Raw genomic sequence first — 15,924 nt, 5'->3', positions numbered from 1 at the left:
CGGCCTGAAAGCATCCCATTCATTTCATAAATATCTAACCCCTTTTGATAGGTACCCAGCATTGTGGTTAGAGTTTTTTTTTTTTTAAAGGCAGTTTTAGAAAACTAAATCTTAATTTTGCTCTATATATTTAAGGAGAAAAATCAACCTAAAATAAGGGTTTTCTTAAGCTGAATCACAGAGCTATACACTCTACAGTTTCTCGCTTTCTTTTACACTTCCTCTACCACCACCGTCTTTTACCCTTAACACCTTCATAGCTATCAACCCAAAGTAAACCCACAGTTAAGCAACAGAGAAAGCAATTTCAGCCTTCCCCTCCCATTCTGCCTATAAACAAGGTAACTGACAAGGTCCCTACGGTAAATCGATGCATGGTAACCAATGCAACAGACAAATAAACAATGTACTCGGTCCCCCATACCAATTTTTGGAAATTAGACTATTATTAACAAACTATTAAGCTGAATTCTGAATAAAGAGACATAAAGCAGAGACCTGTATCATCTTCAGGAAGAGTAAAAAGATAAAGAGGAAGAAATCTTGGGTCAAAAAATTTCCATGTACACTGGCCACCAAGCAATGTTCACCAAGGAAGCTTGGTGCTTAGGAAGGTGCAGTGGAGAAAGGAGAGGAACTCACATGGGTCAAATACTTTATTAGATGTTTTCATATAAATTCCCATTTACTCTCTGAAATAATGCAAAGGGAAAGAGTTCATTACCTTAGTTTTACAAATGAGAGATCTGAGGCCATCAGAGGTTAAAAAGAGTTACCCATGACTGCCTGAGCTAATAAATGACAGAGCCAGTACATCAAACCACGCCTGCCTGGTTCCAAAGCCCAACCCATCCTGCACACTGCCTCAGGGTACCTAAAACGAACACAGTACTCCCAAGCAGCATGAGAGGTTGTATCGAGGTTATATACACCCTGGAAAGAAAAGCCCTTACTTTTCCCATAGTCTGTGAAATGACAGTGGTGGAAATACACACAGATCTCTGAAATGTGGAGGAAAAAAAAATGGAACCAAAATGGTTATATAAGATTAGCTGCAGTGGGGGGGAGCTAAAGTAAAGATATTGGGTGCTCTGATACAATTACATTAGCATAATAATCCAAATGCTACTGTTTAAATTATCATACAATAAACCATCAACTAAGCCACTCAATAAAATTAAGAGCTAATGGAAAAATCTCCAATCACAGTATTAGGATGTGAATATTACTGCTAGAAGTCATTAACCTCAATATCATCAAACGTCAAAATAAAAATTGCCCTTTCTCAAATCCTAATTCTGAAAACTGATAGGTAAGCATAAACTATGTGGTAAGCGTACTTGTCACATTAAAATTTTGCCTCTTTTGGGAAATAGGAACTATTTTAAGGAAAAAAAAAGGAGAGACAATTAACATCAACACAGAAATCTTTTGTAAACAGTCCCAGTGGGCCAAAAATACTATGTTGGCTTAGACAGATATTGAAATACTATTTTCAACTATGCACAATTTACTTACGTAAAGTACTGCCAACTACCAGAAAATTAATCAGATCTGTAAATCCAAATACTTTGGGTGGGGGGGAGTGGGGGAGAAGAGATTGGGAGGTTCAGGCAGCCAAAATTCTAGTGACATAATTACAGTGTAAGATACTTTGTGGAGAGCTTCTGAAATAGCAACCATATGCTCTAAGTAAATTCACCAACCTTATTTTGATTGAGAGGATCATTCCGCAGTCTCTGTTTGTTCTTCTGTAATTTACTAGGCATCATCTTTCCAGTTCTGAAGTCAAAACTGCTGAGGTCAACAGTATTTCCCAGGTACCTTGCCAACTGAGGTTTGCTTCTGAACTTCTTACCACTCGGACTATAAGAAAGAGAACATTCATTGTACAAAAGATAACAATGTTTCCCCTAGATCTCTACATAAACCTTTTGTCACATCTTTCTTCCTATCCTGATTGTTACCACACCAGAATTTTACATGTTTTACATCACTGTTCCTCAAAAAAATGGCAAAGTTTTAAAGGAGTTTCACAGCTTCCCTGTAAGAAGACATAATGTATCATAGAATATTACACTCCACTAGGTACACCAACTGAGTACATAACAGATGTTACTGCAGATTAGCCCACCAGTCACCCAGTAGCCACAGACAGAATCCCCGTACAAACTGCATGCACAGCACAATGCGCACATTGCAAATGTCTTCAGTATTACAAACATATTTCTAAACTGACTTCTGAAGAGCTTTTTTTGGGGTATTACATACACACAATGTTAGCAGTGATCAGAACTTCAGAAAAAATTCTTCTGAAGTCAACAATCCTTATTAAAAACACTTGGAATCCATATATTCTTTGGGCTACCAATCTGAACTCATATTTATGAAAGAAAAAATATTGAATTTTGATAATATTTAAATGCTCCCTAATGTAACTACTCAAAGCAGGAAACTAAGGCAAACATTTGCAAATGTGTTTGTACACTGCTGACATGAGTTTTATCAGCCAAACTCCTACGTGAGAAGCTTATCAGGAATAACTTACTTGTCATAAGAAATATTGTTGAAGCCGAAAAATTATAAAAGTGCCAGAATTATACAGAAAACTAGTCTTTTCTAAAACTTTTTTTGTATCTAGCATTCATCTATAAGAAAATTTTTATAGGAAGAATGCCTCATATCATCTAATAAATTTTCGGAGCCAAATTTGCTAAAATCAACGTTAATGTCAGCACAGATATGTTACCAGAAGAAAACTGTAAGAATTCTAAAATATTTCTCCAAAAAGCCAACATGTCCTATTTAGAACTTAACCTTGCACGAACAGACCACAATAAATGAAATATAATTGAAGAGGAAGACAACAGAGTATTTTGGCTGGGAAACCAAGCGATAAAAACCTGCCCTGGAAGAGCAAAACTTCTCTTTGGGTCATATCCAAACCAACCCATTGCACTCTGTCACAAACTCTATGGTATTCTGCCACCAATGACTTCAAGACAAAAGATGATCACCACAGCATTTTTCCCCCACAATCACATAATGTAAGTATTCCTGCAACACAATTCAAGTTCTAAAATGCAACCTACAGAAGGAGGTCACAACCGACATTCTCAATCAGATATCACTCTGATGAGACACCTTATTAGTGCAATAAAAGCTGAGATTAAGATTGGACTTCGTTTCGACAGACTAGTGTTCCAGAAGATGAAAATACTAAGGTAGCAACCTCTCCCAAAAAAGATAAGCACTATTATTTTTAAGGATCTAGCTTAGAAACAACTAGAAAGTCATTCTTTAAGAAATCAATTGACTAATTTCTCCAGTGAGCCCTGCAATGAGTCATTCCTTATGAACAGCTGAAATGCCAGTTACCTACTGCAGCTGAAAGCATACTAGAGCCTCACTACAACATTCCTCCACAGAACAAAGCTCATTAGAGATCAGTTTTAGACACGGTTCCCCAAATTAAGAAAATCTAAATACTTAAGAACTCAGTTAAAAGGCCATATTCATGGGGCACCTGGGTGGCTCAGTGGGTTGAAGCGTCTGCCTTTGGCTCAGATCATGATCCCAGAGTCCTGGGATCGAGCCCTGCATGGGGCTGTCTGCTCAGCAGAGAGCCTGCTTCCCTTCCTCTCTCTCTGCCTGCCTCTCTGCCTAGTTGTGATCTCTGTCTGCCAAATAAATAAATAAATAATTTTTTTAAAAAATGCCATACTCATGAAATGTGATTGCCTAGTTTATGACCTAGATTAGCTATTTCATATGGCTTAAACTGTTCCTATGTTTATTAATTTTAAAAACCAAATGGAAACTGAAAGGTCTAAGACACTCCACTGACAACTAAATTAGCAACGAAGTAAGAAAGTGGAAATCAAGTTTTAACCGTTAACATTCCCCCAGAAAGGTGGCATATCAACTGGTAACCAGGCTGGTATTCATACCAAACTCTCTGTCCCCCAACATAAGATGGAATTCTATGACACGTCCGTACTGGATAGCTACAAATACTCGTCATACACACTGGTGCCTTCACAACAGTGTACAAGCCATTTTCTTCTCTGTAACTGCTATAGTCTGTGCTTGGTGCTTTAAGGAAAGTCAACCTGGAGGTGCCTGGGTGGCTCAGTTGGCTATGCCGCTGACTTCAACTTGGGTCATGGTCCCAGAGTCCTGGGATTGAGCTCTGCATCAGGCTCTCTGCTCAGCAAGGAATCTGCTTCTCCCTCTGCTTGTGCTCTCTCCCTCTCAAATAAATAAAATCTTAAAAAAAAAAAAAGAAAGAAAGAAAGAAAGAAAGAAAAGTAACGTCAACCTGCCTGCCCCAGGAGATTTTTAAACGAGGGACCTTCCTCCGTGCAGGATGAAGACAAGCATATAGAAAGGCAAGGCCCATGGGAATGGTTAAATAAGAATTCTGCCCATCAGATATAAAATATGTGCACAGCACCAAAACGAACCTGGCAGGGGCAGATGAAATAATGCTAGATTAACAAAAAGACTGCCTGTCACTTAAGCTCTGGTCTTAACCCAGACTGCCCTCTAAGATGGCCGCAGTAAACTGAAGTCCCCACACACCAGAACTTAACGTGACTAAGCTTTTATTCTAAAAGCAGCAAACTACAACTTAGGAAAATTACTTTAAAAAAAAAAATTCTCAAGACTAGTGAAGGATATTAGTCATTTTCAGTTTCTACCAAAGTAATTACTTCTAATCCCAGTAATGAAATACTAATATTTCACTTTCAACCACAAAAAAAAATTCCCTACCAACTGCCCCCAGATATGCCAGCCCTGAACCGACTTGTGATTTCACCTTTAACTTCTCTACCTTTCAAATACCCAAAAGGAATGATTAAATTAAAATAAAGACATGAATTTTTTTTCATGTAAGAACATTTCATCATTTGAACTGTGTCTTTGCTTTCATTTTTTTAAAAAGATTTGATTTACTTATTTGACAGACAGAGACCACAAGTAGGCAGAGATGCAGGGGGGGGGGGGGGAGCAGGCCCCCTGCGGAGCAGAGAGCTTGATGCTGGGCTCAATCCCAGGACCCTGGGATCGCGACCTGAGCAGAAAGAAAAGGCTTTAACCCACTGAGCCTCCCAGGTGCCCCTAAACTGTTTAAAGCACTTCTTAGGCCTAACTCCATCCTTAGAGGTTTCTAACTACAGATTATCAAAAAGAAAGAAATTCCGTTTGGTATCTGACTTTCAACTTTAAAAAAAAACCGCACTGAGATACAGAAACTACTTAAATTGTGGTCACCTTAATTTAGTAATATTCTCATTTTATCACTCTATAAATTCACGTGCAAACATCATTCCCTGAGCTAGCAACTGTCACATGCCTTGCCAGTTTCCACATAAAAACTAATTCTTCTGAAAACCTGTTGCTTGCCTGTGCAACTGCACTCTATAAACACTCCCCTAACACAGCAGAACCTCTTTTTTCATGTTACTTGGGTAACACGGATCATCATGATGTTTAGTCAAACATTATGAGGAGACCAGACTCTGAGCAAACACAAATGTATCTTTAAACCAGTTTCTAACAGGATGAACTGGGGGGATGGCAATAATCAGAGTGCAATACGGTGAAACTGGCCTATGAGTTGTCAAGGAGCACTGTGGTCAGCAGATGGTGGCTATATGGCTGAAGATCGTGTTCAGAAGTGCATCACTTGCCAACAGTACTTTGTGAGGAATAATAAAAACCTCCACACTAAAAATTCTCTAAACTACAGCACTGGAAACATTTTGAGAATAAAGAAACATCAACTTTCTACTGTTTTCTACCTTTTTTTTTTTTTAAATATATATTTTATTTATTTATTTGACAGAGAGATCACAAGTAGGCAGAGAGAGAGAGACCGAGACAGACATCAGGCTGAGCAGGGAGCCTGATGCAGGGCTTGATCCCAGGACCCTGGAATCATGACCGGAGCTGAAGGCAGAGGCTTTAACCCACTGAGCCACCCAGGCGCCCCTGTTTTCTACCTTCTTTAAATGTTAAAGCTAACTTGTTAGCTACAGAGTACATATTAAAAGAAAAAGATTTCTCTAACTTTATATAACAATTGTCTCCACAAGTCGAGTTTTGGCTGAGACTAAGATCTGAAATTAAAATTAACTTTTTGTACTTTAGTACAAAAACATGTAATCAGAAAACTGCCAAATCAATTAATTTAAATAATACATGCCATTGCCTCAAAGCTGAATGCCATACACACAAAGAAATCTACCTTCAAGTCATCCCCCGTCTCGAAATCCCTTCTTCCCAATCCTTACATGCAGGCCTTTCCTAAAGTGACCCGTCTCAGCCCTCCGCTGCAGATTTCATCTCCTCTTGCCTTACTTATACTCTCCCATCTCCTGTCAGTTACTAAATCCAGTTCCTTCATTTTCACCTTTGAATCCATCCTTCCTTTCCTTTGTTGTTGCCTAATCAAGTCTTAACACCTTGGGTCTAAATCACCAGGACAAGATAAGTGACTCTATTTGCTTGTCTCTGCATTCTCAACTATCCAAACTACTCTTCCTAAAACACCACTCTGACCAGAGTTCCAATTTAAAAGCCTTCAATGACTTTAACCCATTAGCAAATGGAAGCCAAACATCTTAGCCCTGCATGTAGCATTCTTTTTCCTCTACCTCCTCAGAAGCTTTAAAACCTACTTTCCACTCTTCCTAACCCAGTGACCTTTGCTCCAGCTATACTGGTTTATTTATTCCAAACAGGCCGAATGGCTTCCCTCTTCAGTCATTTGCTGAGTATCTTTTACCTTTTACCTGATCTATAATGCATGACTCCAACCCTGATCCCCAAGAGCCCAGAAATACCAATTCACACCATACTTCTTCCATAAAACTTTCCCAGAATGAAGTAGTGGAATGTTACCTGCCAGTAACGGGTAAATAATCTTGAACTGCTTATTGGCATCTCTTGTATTCTAGTTTTGAAATACTGAATTCTGCATGGTTATAAAACTTCTACAAGTTTAAGTTTTATCTTCACAAAGAGCATACTGAACTAAGTAGTCATTTATGAATGAAATTATCTGATGTCAGATTTGCTTCAAAATAATGACGGTTGAGTCAGGGGTAGTGGATTGGGATATGGAAGAAATAATTGCTGAACTGGGTACTTGGTAATTTCTTATATGACTTTCTCTACATTTATATATCCATTTGAATATTTCTATACTGAAATGTTTAGAACATAAACATTAAAATATACAAACTGAATATATTCCCTGAGAAGTGGAAAGTAGTTTGTTTGCTTGTTTTTTTAATATGGAGTTTGAGCAAAACTGAGCATTAAAGAATTTCCTTAGCAGTTGGGGCTGGAGTAGAGAATTATTTTTAAAGCATCATTAAAGAAAAAAATTATATACAAGTTGACTGCTGGTAAAATGTGACAGCATTCCACCTTTTTGATTAAGGAATCACCAACACAATTTAAATGGTATAAAAGACCTATTTAATAATAATCATCATCATCTAAATCATGTGCCAATCATTCTCATTCCATAAACTAACATTTATATAACAAATATTACATGCAAACAGTATATTACTGATAGCAAATTCTATTACCTCTATTATCATAGTTGAGAAAAAATGAAAGCCAGGGTGATCCACAAAAAAAAAAAAAAAAAAATGACTGAATGCAGAATTATACCTAATCTCAGCCCATTGCCTTAAGGTACTCACTTTTTGAGAAAGGAAAAAGGAAAAACACTGGTTATTCTGGTTGAATTGAGGACTGGACACTTGTGGAAATGTCAGAAATTAAAAACATCTGGGAGCTATTTCAAATTATAATGGGGAAAAGGGGGCTGAATATTGATGAAACAAGCTTGGCCAGGAGTTGATAACTGTTAAAACTGATTGATGAGCTCATGGGAGATTCATTATACTTGTCTAATTACTTCTGCTCTTGCAGGTATTTGAATTTTTCCACAATAAAAAATAGGCAGGTAAGTATACCCCAAAAGACTATATTCTGAAAAAAGAGCTAGGAGCCTCTGGAAAAGGCCTTTTTAAAGACATGCATACATGTTGGCAATCATTTTAAGGACACTCAGCCTTGACCTTATCTATGGATTCTTCCAGTATAAAAAGAACAATAAAAGAGCAGAAACACATAGATGCACAGAATGGAAGGCAATAATGTCAAAATATCAACAAAGTATCATCACCTTTGCCAATGGCCAGCTTCTATCCCATTAATTAAAATTATGAAAAATTAAATTTTGAGTTTATATCTCAACAAATGAAACTTTTTAAAAGCAATTTGAAAAAAACCATCAATTTGAGATTATTTTTAGAATACATGTGTATCGGTTCCTTTTGAGCTATGTATTTCCTCTCTTACAGGTATTATGGGGGTTCTGGCAGGTGAGACTTTGCATGTCAGCTTTTAAAAATCAAATGTAGGACAGATGGCAATGTTGCACCCTAACAAAATTTCCTCTAGCACAACACGAACAGCTGTGATGGTACAGCTGAGAGAGAATTACCAGAGAACAGTTTTCATCATAGCTGTTTATCTTTTATTTCCAGATCCAGGGTTCAATCAGGCAATATCAAGAGAAAAAAAAACTAAAAGTGCTCCTTGGGTGGCTCCGGCAGTTAAGCATCTGCCTTCAGTTCAAGTCATGATCCCAAGGTCCCTGGATCAAGCCCACTGTCCAGCTCCCTGCTTAGCGGGGAGTTTGCTTCTCCCTCTGCCCCTCGCCCCACTTGTGTGTGTGCTTGCTCTTTCTTTCTCTCTCTCTCAAATAAAGTCTTTAAAAAAAAAAAAAGGAAGAAAAAAGACTAAAAGCAAGTCAAACTTGCAATTCTGCAGTAAGCACTTAGTAATAAACATTACACTTAGTTCCTCCCTCCAACTAAAGAGATTTTTTTTTAATTGGTCTGTAGGGCACATTTCAATTGTACCTCAACTCTGAAAGCAGCACAGGAGCTTTTTGCAGGAAACATACAAAACTATCTCATAAGCTACATTTAACCCTCAAGTTACAATGTGATTTCTTCTAATTTAAGTGAAAACTTTTTTTTTTTTAATTTATTAGACAGAAATCACAAGCAGATGGAGAGGCAGGCAGAGAGAGAGAGAGAGGGAAGCAGGCTCCCTGCGGAGCAGAGAGCCCGATGCGGGACTCGATCCCAGGACACTGAGATCATGACCTGAGCCGAAGGCAGCGGCTTAACCCACTGAGCCACCCAGGCGCCCCTTAAGTGAAAACTTTTAAAAATGAAGATGACCTATAGCTTGCTCCTTAAGGGAACATGCTGCCTATATGAATATCTGAGAAATAATAGGGTCAATCCTAAGTTAAATATATATGGAGAGAGCAAGTAAGAGATAAGGTGGGAAACGTTTCTGAACAAAATGACCACTTCTACAATCCAGAATAAAACTGCTTTAAATTATGTTGATTTACAATTTTTCCCTTCTTTTTCTTCTCCAATATTACACAGAGCTGGAAGATCATCTTTCAGTACAACAGCTTCAGTACCAAAGAGGATTTAAAATTTACCCTTTGTCAACTTAAGGTACAAATATAATAGTAACTAATTGCATGGTTTTAGTAGCTTGCCAAGCTCAATAAAGTAAATTAGGCATGAAATGTTGCAATATTTGAAGATTACACATAGGATCTCTATGGGAGGCAGGAGAACGGGGTGGTTAAAAGTTCTGGGGTTAAATCCCCTGCATCAGAAATCTAACTCTGCCCTTACCAACAGTACAACCTCAAGCACGTTACTTAACTTCCCTGTCCTAAGTCCCCATCAGTAAAATGGAGAATTGTACCTATAGATAACAATGTTTTAAGAACCCAGTAAGAGGGACGCCTGGGTGGCTCAGTTGGTTAAGCATCTGCCTTCGGCTCAGGTCATGATCCCAGCGTCCTGGGATCGAGTCCCACATCGGACTCCTTGCTCGGCAGGGAGCCTGCCTCTCCCTCTGCCTCTGCCTGCCTCTGTCTGCTTGTGCTCACTCTCTCCCCCTCTCTCTCTCTGATAAATAAATAAAATCTTAAAAAAAAAAAAAAGAACCCAGTAAGATAATATATGTAAAGTATTTTTTAAAAAATATATTAATGGCTGCCAAAACTATGAGAGCTGTGACACAAAACACACAAAGAATTAAGGCACATAAGATCCTATGCTAAAAAAAAAAACCTTAGACTCAATGAAATTCAAATGTTTATTTCTCACTTGTATCTTTGCACTATAAGCATTTTACTTACCATTGTACCTACATCTCTAAAATGTTTTCTGGCCTTCCATAATATCCTCAATATTAATGATGAAAATAAGGAACTAGAAAATGTTTAGACTTCCTATCTCAACCAATTTCATTCCAACACACCACCAGAAAATATAAAGCAAAAGCTAACAGGTCATTTAAGACTTGTTTCACACATTTTTAAGAGTCATGTCAACTGGTAAACACTTATTTAGCATCTATGTGCTCAGCACTGTACTAGGAGGAAAGACAGCTATGTGTGAGAGCCACAGGTTCTTCGTAAATAAATAGTATAGTAACAGACGGGACACCAGGCTAAACTACATAGTGATGGCCAGAAAGCCGATTATTAGGGGAAAAGACAATTTACTGAAAGCCAAAGAGACTTTAATATATAAGAACTGTGATGATGAATTTCTCCCCTGATCCATTCAGCTAGTTTTTCCCAACAAAGACTACAAGGCAGAGGTTTTTGTTGTTGGTGGTGGTGGTGGTTTTTTGTTTGTTTGTTTTAAGATAAAAGACCAAAAAAAGAAAAAGAAAAAAAAAAGAGGGAAAGGCCTGGTTGAACTCTGACATGCTTAGTGACAGAATTCATGCCCTCAAAGCAGCATACCAACCTCTGGTAGCAAGTCAGATATACCTATACATTTTTTTAAACCTATGTATATGTTCAGCTCATACAACTTTAGTTAATGAATTGTTTCCCTTAATTAGTCCTTAAACATATCTGAAGCTTTAAGAGATCTACGTATTTATTTCAGTGATCTGAAATTGAATCCTTGTAACACAATGAGGTACAGGTAGAAATCATATGCACTTTACAAACTGACAAACCACAGGACCAGGAAGTGTAAGTGACAAGCTCAAGGTTGCACCAAAAGGTTTTGTGCAGTTAGAAGATCAACTCCTGACCTCTTCATCCCTGTGCGCTGCTGCCTTCCCTAGAGACTTCTACTTTTATCATTCATTCATGATTTTATAGACCTCGGTTTTACTGCCTATGAGTCCTCTTCTTTCCAGATCAAAGTGAAATAACTTTAGTCTCTCTTCATGCACCTGTTCCCTATGATAATTTTAATTGTTCTCTGGTTCCCCTGTATCCTTTTTTCAGGGAAGTGATCAGGTACAAATGCATCATAATTTTGACACAAGAAACAAAAACGTTTATTACTATTGTTTCCAAAATCCAACCACATATTTTATGACAGCAGCTTAACAGTTTGCCATGATTCCCAGATCTTTAACCCTAATGATAACTAAAAGTCTAGAAACCAACAAGTTTAGACTCCTATAGGGGCCTATGGCTCCTATAGGGTCCTATGCAGAGGAAAATAATTTCAAAAATACCAGTCAGCAACTGCAGGGAACCAAAAACCAGGAGTCAAGTGGACCAGTTAGAATATTATTGTTCACATAATGGGTTTATATGATGGCAACAAACTTTCAGAAACTATTACCAATGGATCCAGCACTTTATCTAACCACACCTTTTTTAAAAACACACTTTATATGATAATGTATGAACTGCCAAACACTATCAGTAATCCTGACACGAGGCATAATTATACTGCTTAACAGGCAACTCAAGGCACGTGTTCCTATTAGAACCTGGCAGTCTCAGGAAACAGCCAAAACACCATTTTACCAAAATTTGAGGCTTTCACGATTGAACTTAATTTCAGACCAATTAATAAGTGTAAGCCACACCCTCCGTTAACAGGCACAGATCTGTTTAAATTAATCTCCCCAGGGGCAGGCTAATTCAGGAGTTAGCATTATTAGAATCTGTGTGAACAAATGGGTGCAGGTGTTCACATTACCAATGGGAGAGTTAACTCTTAAGGCACTTATTAACAGAGATGCCTGGTGAGCTACTGGTTTTTGGTTTGGGTTTTTTTTTTTTTTTTTTAAGATTCTATTTATTTATTTGACAGAGAGAGAATCAGCAATAGAGGGAACACAAGCTGCGGGAGTGGGAGAGGGAGAAGCAGGCTCCCCGACGAGCAGGGAGCTCAATCCCAAGACCCTGGGATCATGACCTTAGCGGAAGACAGAAATGACAACTTAACAAATGAGCCACCCAGGCGCCTGGAGCTACTGGTTTTTTAAAGGGTGAGGCATTTATGGGGATGCTGATATGCAAAGTGTGACAGTTTGGTTGAAAAAGAATGTATTCACCTTCACTATGAGTAGATGCCCTCCACCATTCATCTCGGCAAAAGGAAGTCAAAGTCAGAAAAACTGCTGTATTACAAATACCACATCATGCTACCCTGGGTCGCACGACCTCTGAATGTAACCTCTCAGAAGGTTATCAAGAGTGAGTGTTACAATCCTGAAAAGTAACTAACATGTTGTAGTCAGTAAACAATTAGACAACATTCCTTCCAACCCTGAACTAAACACATGCAGCACAAATCTATTCAAAGTGTCTTTTCATTTTGTATTAATAAGTAAAAAGCAAATCATGCTGCGCTGTCTAATAAAAGACTTTAATTTTGTAAGTATCACTAGACTGGTTTCTCATTTACTGTAAGATGAATTTGTTTGGAAAGTTCTTTTTAAACTATATCAGCTTTTCTATCTTAAAATATTTATTGAGTTTGTATTTAAAAGTTAAATACATTTGTATTAAATACACTTGTAAAAATTTACAACACATTTAAAAAAATATTAAGTGACCACAAATCAAAATTAGCAAGACGGCTTTTTAAATAACTTTTCCAGATACTGCGAGGAAAACAACAAAAAACACTTTGCAATAACCCAAAGTTAGTCTGAACAAATACGTCATCCCAAACCAAACAAACTATATCCCAGGAGAAATGCCATAGAGAGTGAAATTCAAAGTCTAAGACGCTCTACTGAGAATAAACTAGTCACCTATTCCTCAAGGAGTTCAATCCCAGACACAGAATATTCTTGTAAAATATAATTGGCTACAAGTCAATACATAGTTCACAGAAAGAAAGTAGCATATTATCCGCTTAGAAAGAAAACATAAGTTGTTAATGAAAGAATGTGCAAAAGTGAGCAATTGTGAATAGCACTAAATGAAACAAGTGAACTTGAGAGGAGTAACAATTGTTCCACAATAACCTTTTCAGTATTACTGAAGTAAATTTAGTATTTAATAATGGGGAAATATAAGATAATCACCTTTGAATGTTTAGAATAAGTTTGCCATTTTATCATTTAAATTTCAAAACAAGTATTTTCCAGCGGTGATCACATTTTTTTTTTTTTTTAATTTGACAGAGAGAGATCCCGAGTAGGCAAAGGCAGGCGGGGGTGGGGGAGGTTGGGGGGTGAGGTGGGGTGGAAAGCAGGCTCCCTTCTGAGCAGAGAGCCTGATGCAGGGCTTGATCCCAGGACCCGGAGATCATGACCTGAGCTGAAGGCAGAGGCTTAATCCACTGAGTCACCCAGGTGCCCCGGTAATCACATTCTTGTCCGTATAAACACACACACACAAAAGTTTGTATTATTTTTTTAACCTTTCCAGTCTATTTAAAAGTACTCTCAACTCATAAACATTGTTGAGTTTATGTATGTGTATTCCCCTCTCCCCCCTGAGGGCCAGTGTATTAACCTACTTGATGAAGAAAGTAAATCTTTTAAAACATTATTCCAATGGCTAAATGGCTGGCAATAACAGGCTCCAACACGCAAAGGTATTCCCTGAAAAATTATTCAATCAGCCCCCAAAAATGGCCCTCCACACCACTGAATATAACATGTTTATACTCTCTTCTATAAATAGGATGGTTTATTTTTAAAAGTTAGTAAATTTTTTGATAAGAAAATTCCACTGATATCAATAGCCCCAGGCACTTTTCTCAGCTTAGTAGATCATCCAATGACATGGACAGCATGACCACAAGACTGCAAGATCACATCAGGGTGAAAACCTGAATCATGCAGACCAAGATTTCTCAAACTGGTGACATTTGGGCCAGATAATTCTTTGTGTGGGGACCATCAAGTGTGTTATAGAATATCTCACAACATCCCTGGCCTCTAACTGCTAGATGCCGGGATCATACCCTCCCAAGGTATCAGAACCAAAAATGTCCCCAGACACTGCCAAACATCCCCTGGGGGACAAATTTTGGTCTAGGAGTCTAACAACATATTACAGTGTTTCAGTTTTCAAAAGTGAGTAAGTTCTGCGACACCAAGACAGTTTCAGGAAACTTCAGGCATTCCAAGTAGCTACTTTATACCAAACTTTCCTGGATCTCACAAATAACTGAAACCTTATTACTGCAGATAGCGAATTCTTCCACATGTGCATGATTAAACACTCTTGTGATGATGAATCTGGGAAAGGCTGGGACAGGAGCCAACAGTGACTGGGTTTTATAGTTTCGATGAATTACACCTTCTTTTAACCCTTCTATGGACTAACCATTCTTGCGAGAGAGTACGCTTTTCTCCACCAAACATATTCCCCAGCACCGTCCACATTAAGACGCCCTCCGGGTTCTCACCATTCAGACACTGTGCCTGTCCTGTCACTGTACTGGGGTCAGCTCTCAACCCAAGAGCTCAGGGACCTTCAACTACCAGGCCAGCCTGTCTCTGCCACTTCCCTCGGGCCCTGCTCTCATCAAGACATCCCCTGCCCAGGTCAGCTGCTGACCCTTGACCCCGACCTGACCCTGCTGACCCCTCCCCGCCCCCAGGGCGGTACCTGAAGTAGTAGACATCGCTCTTGCCGGCACTGAGCCCAGATTTTCGGATCACTTCCTCCTTCTTCCATCCGGGGGGGAGGGCCGGGCAGTCCATCCTCTTCCCGCTCTCCGTGGCCCGGGGTCCCCTGGGCCCCGGCCCCGCGCTCCCCGACGGGAAAGGGACCGGCTCCCGCCGGGGGGCGCCGCCGCCACCGCTGCTGCCGCCGCAGCCGCCGCCGTCGCCGCCAAGGCCGCCGCCGCCACTCGGGGGACGGCCGCGGCCCCGGCCCCGGCCCCGGCCCCGTCCCCGGCCACGGCCCCGGCCCCGGCCACGGCCACAGACGCCGCCGCCCCGGCCCGCCTGCTTCCACCGCCCCCGGCCACGGCCGCCGCCCCGAGCGCCTTCCCTGCGCACGCCGCTCACCGGGGACGGGGCGAGCGCGCTGCCCTGGCCCCCCTGCTCTATGGCGGAGTCGCCGCCAGCGCCGCTGCCGCCCGCCGCGCTCTCCCCCTCCTCCTGCTCCGGGCAGCAGCGGCCTCCCCCCGGGTGCGCGCGCATCCAGCCCCCTCCCCAGCCGGCGCTGCGCTTCTTCCGTAACCGAGCCCTTGGAATCCCGGAGACCCGCCCCGCCCGCAGCGCGGCGCGCGGGGGACGCGCGCAAGCATCATAGAGCGGACGCGCACAGAGCGGCCCTCCCGCTCGGGGCGTGGCCCCAACCACCGCCTCTTAGGTCCTCCAAGCGCTCTGGGCGGCCATATTGTCTCCGCCTCCTCGAGGACACGCCCCCAGCCCCACCCGCTCCGTCCCCGGCCGCGCCCTTCCGGCCCCCGGCCCCCACCGCCAGGGCGAGCGCAGAGCCCGGAAGGCGGGTCGGGCCCCGGAGTCATTTGTGGAGGAATGTCAGAAGGACTGCAGTTACTTAATTTCCTGTAGGGTTAACTTCTCTCTATATGATTTTACCTACGTTTGCTTCCC

General features: G+C 40.6%; 1 protein-coding gene across 1 annotated transcript in view; it reads right to left on the bottom strand.

Moving 5' to 3' along the window:
• MBD2 (methyl-CpG binding domain protein 2) overlaps positions 1 to 15,684 on the bottom strand; it is a 67,898-nt gene extending 52,214 nt beyond the window's left edge. Inside the window, exons 1-2 of the mRNA XM_032311414.1 lie at positions 14,969 to 15,684; positions 1,707 to 1,866 (exon numbers count right to left, since the gene is read on the bottom strand). Of these exons, the coding sequence (XP_032167305.1) occupies positions 1,707 to 1,866; positions 14,969 to 15,507 (699 nt within the window). The 5' untranslated portion in view covers positions 15,508 to 15,684. The remainder of the gene's footprint in view (positions 1 to 1,706; positions 1,867 to 14,968) is intronic.
• Positions 15,685 to 15,924: the final 240 nt, after the last annotated feature.

The sequence above is a fragment of the Mustela erminea genome, chromosome 13 (genome assembly GCF_009829155.1).
Source record: "Mustela erminea isolate mMusErm1 chromosome 13, mMusErm1.Pri, whole genome shotgun sequence".
NCBI classification, from domain to species: Eukaryota; Metazoa; Chordata; class Mammalia; order Carnivora; family Mustelidae; genus Mustela; species Mustela erminea.
The sequence above is the reverse complement of the archived record's forward strand: the minus strand, read 5'-3'. Positions and strand labels throughout refer to the sequence as shown.